This window comes from Malus sylvestris, chromosome 10, assembly GCF_916048215.2.
Source record: "Malus sylvestris chromosome 10, drMalSylv7.2, whole genome shotgun sequence".
In the NCBI taxonomy this organism is placed as follows: Eukaryota; Viridiplantae; Streptophyta; class Magnoliopsida; order Rosales; family Rosaceae; genus Malus; species Malus sylvestris.
In genome coordinates, this window is record NC_062269.1 from 5,386,093 (window position 1) to 5,391,923 (window position 5,831).

Here is a 5,831-nt window from a genome sequence, read left to right on the forward strand (position 1 = left end):
AACCTTGATGGCTGGCCAGAGGGCTCGTTTTAGCCCTCTGGTCCTCCAAGATTCTCCAAGATATTAATATTTTAATGAACAGTACAAGATCATATTTGCCTCCGTCTCCAACCTAGGGCCAGAGGGCCAGAGGGCTCGTTTTAGCCCTTTCACAAAAAACCGTCTCCAACCGAGGGCCAAACATAATTTATTATTTAAAAACTACAACTTAAATTCAAATCCAACGGCTAAGTGACGTCAGATAGCCGTTGGTAGCTGACATCATGCTAATGTCAACTAGCTGTTGGATTTGAATTTTTTTTTTGCTATAAATAGGATGGATATTGGAATATAATTCACACAACTTTGAATTCAATCTATTTAAATTCAATCTCTTTCAATTCAAGTTTGCAATGAATTCCAACTTTGGATCCTCTTCATATTCCAACTGGGGGTCCTCATCCAATTCCAAAAGAGAAGCAAAATGGGCGCAAATGAGACGAGAAGATGAGGAGTCTGATGAAGAAGTTCAAGTAATGCGCAACAAACAAAACACAGCAGCAGCCATGGCTACGGCCATGGTGTGTCAACCAACTGAGGAACAACCTCAATGGGGTGGCTTTATTGCTGGTCGTTCTTACAAACCACGAAACAGAGCGATGACACATGCCAATCTGATGAACAACTACTTCGACCTCAACTCGGTGTACACAGAAGAGGATTTCAGATGTTGCTACCGGATGAGGCGTCATGTCTTCGAGCGTTTACTTTGTGATGTCCAGCAGGTCAATCCGTACTTTCGACAGAAGCGGGACAGAGCAGGCCGCCCTAGTTTCTCACCTCATCAGAAGGTTACTGTTGCACTCCGAATGATGGCCTATGGCTCCCCAGCTGATTCGATTGATGAAACCCATGGTATGTTTGAGTCTACATGCCTTGATACTTTCCAAGAATTTTGTGACACAATTGTTCAGCTTTACAAAGAAGAGTACCTCCGCGAGCCAAATCAAGAAGATTTGAATCGACTCCTTCGCAAAGCTGAAGACCGTGGGTTTTCGGGCATGATAGGGTCATTAGACTGCATGCATTGGGATTGGAAGAACTGTACCACCAGATGGCAAGGAGGCTTTAGCGGAAGGTCGAGAAAGCCAACTGTTGTGTTAGACGCAATTGCCTCATATGACACATAGATCTGGCATGCTTTCTTTGGAGTCCCTGGATCCCAAAGTGACATTAAAGTTCTTGGGCGTTCACCCCTCTTCAATAACTTGACGGAAGGTAAAGCACCTCAACTTGACTACTACATCAACGGCTGTCAATACAATATGGGGTATTACTTGGCAGATGGCATCTACCCAAAGAGGGCGACACTTGTCCAAGCAATTCCAAACCCTAGGAATGACGTGGAAAAGTTGTTTACCTTACACCAAGAGGCATATCGGAAAGATGTTGAGAGAGCTTTTAGTATTCTACAAGCACGGTGAAAGATCATCAGCAAACCGGCAAGAGGGTGGAGTCGAGAAAATTTAGACTCCATCATCATGTCTTGCATCATATTACACAGTATAATAGTGGAGGATGAGCGAGATGGGTATATTAATGGAGAGTCCGATGACGACCAAAAAGATCCAAATAGGTTAAGAAGGGCTCGTGCAAAAATATATAATGAACCTAATTTGCCTTTCAATCCAAGAACTGGTAGTATCTCTATAGATGAGTACATGATGCGTTATAAAATGATACGTTCTCGTGCCACAAACAAGTACCTACAACAAGATCTTGTTGCACATCTTTGGGCCCAAAGAAGCATGGAGTAGGCATTTACGTTTTATGTTTTTAAATGTTTTTTAAAATGTTGTTTAAGTTTCATGTTGTATAATTTTTATGTTGCTTAATGTTATTTAATGTTGTTTCATATTGTTTAATGTTGTTTCATGTTACTTAATTTAAAAAAAATGGAATTTTAAAAAAAAAATATGAAACAAATTTTGTGAAATATAAGTTATAGGAAAAAAATGAAGGAAATTATTGAAAAAATATTGAAGGAAATTATTGAAAAATTGAAACAAATATTATAGATGAAGGAAATATTGGAAAATATATTGAAGGAAATATTGAGAAATATATTGAATGAAATATTGAGAAATATATTGAAGAATGAAATATTGCAAATGAAGTGAAGAATTGAAAGAACTTCACCATATTTATAGAACAAAAGAAATGTTTAAATTAAAAAAAAAAAAAACCCAACGGCTAGCTGAGTCAGCTAGCCGTTATATTAAAAAAAAAATCAAACTATTAGTGTCGGTTATAACCGACACTAATAGTAAATAAAAAAAAAATTTGCCTATGAATACCTATTACTGTCGGTTATAACCGACAGTATTAAAAAATTCTTCTTTAATGCTATCGGTTATAACCGACAACAATAGAAAAACTATAAAAAAAATAGCCAGCCCTTTGGTCCTTTGACCCTTTGAAATTCCGTAAGGCCCTCCCAGATTCCCGAGCCCTCTGGCCTAGCTCTCGGTTGAAGACGGTTTTAGGGCTATTTTCGGCCCTCTGACCCTCTAGACCCTTTGGTTGGAGATGGCCTTATGTAGTGGTATATACTATCGTTGACATATACATATATTAGCTATAGCTATAACCGTTGCTGTACCATCATGCAAAAAACTTTACCAGAGACAACTTTTGACTAAACATAATTTAATATAGAGTACAGGATGAAGTATGATTATTTGTTCTTTATTGAATATTTTAGTTTTACATTGATATTGAAAGTATTCATACAATAAATTGACAAGCGGTGCTGAATATAAAATTACGAAAACAATTATACATACTGGGCAACTGTGCCTTGAAACTCAGAAATTCAAAATACCTAAGCCAAAAATTCATTAAAAAGCAAGGAATCGATAACCCATTAAGGAAAAACAACAAAGAAAGTAATTGGGTTACCGTATTCAAGTGGTCTCATTTTCTTTGAAATAGGGGTACCGCCTGAGCTTGGATTTCAATGCCCTGAAAATTCAGAAAATGACTTGTTTAAATCTGCAGATATATGCATTCTATATAAGAAAAAAAAACCGGAAATATAATGAGGTTCAGAAGCCCAACCATGTTGTTAAAATCCACATGCCAGGTTGCTCAAGGATGACCTCCTAGCCCTTGGAACAGTCTGGGGACTTGGCGACCTAGTCTCCTGCTTTCAAGCTTAGAAGGGAAGTAAAGGGTTCAAAGAATAAGTAAAACATAACTTGCAGCTGTATAACACTGAAATTATCTACGCTTTTAAGTGAGAGTTAAATTGGTTTCACAATTCCGACTCTCCAGTATTTTGGCGCACCATTTTGTATAGGAGAAGTGGCCATTTCACACTGAGAAAATTAAAATAGACACTATGCGTTTGATTGGAGCTATTATGCTGGATCTGTCATATAATAAGAAAGCAAGATCTCTCAAGTTTATAAATATGTAAACCCTAACTTTTGTATCAACTATTGGAAGAGTAGATGAGCCTGTGTGCAATTTGTTAATTCGTTCACCTTTGATTGGGGTCTTCCATCTTCTTGCTCCTATATACATCTGATGATGAAAAACAAAGCAGAAAATGTAGAACAATATTAATCAGAGATGAACCCTTAATTTATATTTAATCAAAGTATTGAATCTTATATATAGTACAATTAGTAGAGAAAATATATATAGATCATGAAATTGATGGGATCAAATCAATTACTTGAAGATGGCTCTTGACATGAGTTATACCCAGACATTTAAAATTCATCAATTGAGGAACCAACTTCGGAGTTGCCCCTGCACCATTAATTCACAATTATTTAGGAAACAAGAACTAACGGGGACTCTAGGCTAATCTCATAAATTAATACCAAAACCTAGCTTTGATTTATATGTACTACACTTACTTTCTTGTCCACCTAATCTTTCAACTGCATGAACAAAGAAAAGATGGAGATCAGATGTCTACTGAAGTCATGATGTCTTGGAACGAACATAAAGAAAAGATGGAGATCAGATGTCTACTGAAGGGTAAAGTGATGGCTATTTTTGCTAAGGGCTTGAATAGGAAGCAGGTGAGGGCTATTTTTGCTAAGGGTTGTGCTATCTACACATTCTATTTTATTCTCACACACCTCTTGATAATTTCTGTCTGTTGATCTTCTTCAATTCATCTGATCCAACAGTCGAAAATTAAAAAGGTGTTTAAGAAGTAAAATAGGGTGTGTGGATATCACACCCCTTCGCTAATACATTGCTTGTGAATAGTATTTTTTCACAATATAGATAATGTCAACCTACCCTCGAAGAAGAAATATGAATGTCGGATGAATAGTGCTCAACTCATTGACCCAAAATCCTATACAATATCACCACCTATAATCACCATAACTCTATTAATTAATATGTTCGACATATTATATGGGACAAGTTGTTGCCAATAATATAATACGTGCACACATGCAAAGATGGAGTGTTGGTGTCAAAATTTGGACGGCGTCTAGATTGTGCTTGATATGTATTTATTTCGAGTGTTGTTTTCAATCTCGGTGCCACGGAATGATTTGAGTGAAAGAGAGAATAGGCGTGCCACTGTTGGAAGTTGCCAACAATTGATATTTGTGTTTGAGGGTGTGTGTGTAAAAATTGTGCGTAAATCTAGCTTCTTAATTCAATGATTGTTTGGCTATCACTTTGTCAGAGAAAATGTTCAAAGAAGAAATCGTATTATACAATATATTTCTACTTCAGAGAAAACGTTAGATGCACTAACCAAGGGTTTCATAATCCGTCTTTGTGCATCATTGACCAATTTTAACCAAGTTACCTTAGTTGAGATAATGAGGGTAATTGATTCTCACATGTAAATTAACTATTTTCTAGATATCTATTCTGAGTTGTTAAGTTTAATTAAGAATTAGTTAGGATTAATTAGATTACTTTGTAAGTAAGTATTCTTAGCTCAAGTATATAAATAGGTCTATGTTATAAATAGGCAAAAGTTAGAGAGATAACCTTTGCTAGAGACAGGAGCGAGGTTGTAGTAAAATATTATAAAATGATTGCAGATAAGAGAGAAATAGGAGGATACTGAAAATATTCTAGCTTTCTTACTTTTCTTGTTGTTATTGTTATTGTTTAACACTCGTAATGCTCTATTTATGGAGCAAGTACCTTGGAAACAAACAAATTACACTATTAATCATATGAAAAGTTTACTGTATGCATGTGGGCATACATGCCCACTATTTACAACACTCCCCCTTGGATGCCCACATATCAACATCAGTTGCCTCGTTAAAACCTTGCTTGGAAAAACCCAGTGGGAAAAAACCATAGCGAAGGAAAAAGAGTACAACTTTACCCAGATTGTTGATATGGTGTTAAGCATGCTTATGTTGCCTCGTTAAAACCTTGATAGGAAAAATCCAATGGGAAAATCCTAATCAAAGGAAAAAGAGTACAACATGCATATATCATATATGCTCACCCTGATTCCACATTCTTCAAATTTGTAAGCTGACGTAATCCAATTCCCTGCACTAACTTCTAAAATGTGCACTTTGGTAGAGATTTGGTGAACAAGTCTGCCAAATTTTCATTGGAACGGATTTGTCTGACTTCAATAACTTTAGCCTTCTGAAGCTCATGTGCCCTGAAAAACCTTGGAGATATATGCTTAGTCTTATCACCCTTGATGAATCTTTCATTCATCTGGGCAACACAAACTGCATTATCTTCATGAATGACAGTTAGAGTGTTTGTCTTTAAAGGTAGACCACATGAATTCCGGATGTGATGGATCATTGATCTTAACCAAGAACACTCAC

At 36.4% G+C, this 5,831-nt stretch overlaps 1 protein-coding gene and 1 long non-coding RNA gene across 2 annotated transcripts; one reads left to right on the forward strand and one right to left on the reverse strand.

Annotated features, from left to right (window-relative positions):
* Nucleotides 1-719: 719 nt before the first annotated feature.
* On the forward strand, nt 720-1,169 carry LOC126587529 (uncharacterized). The gene has a single exon (XM_050252605.1). The coding sequence runs from the start codon at nt 720-722 to the stop codon at nt 1,167-1,169; it is 450 nt and encodes a 149-aa protein (XP_050108562.1).
* Nucleotides 1,170-2,711: 1,542 nt separating this feature from the next.
* On the reverse strand, nt 2,712-3,938 carry LOC126587564 (uncharacterized). The gene is made up of 3 exons (XR_007611123.1): nt 3,909-3,938; nt 3,100-3,798; nt 2,712-3,003 (listed from the first exon to the last, which is right to left on the reverse strand). It is a non-coding gene; the product is annotated as an uncharacterized LOC126587564 (long non-coding RNA).
* Between the last annotated feature and the right edge of the window lie 1,893 nt (nt 3,939-5,831).

Excerpts from the sequence above, each read along its gene's own strand:
- LOC126587529 (XM_050252605.1), top strand. The coding sequence starts at position 720 with ATGAGGCGTCATGTCTTCGAGCGTTTACTTTGTGATGTCCAGCAGGTC.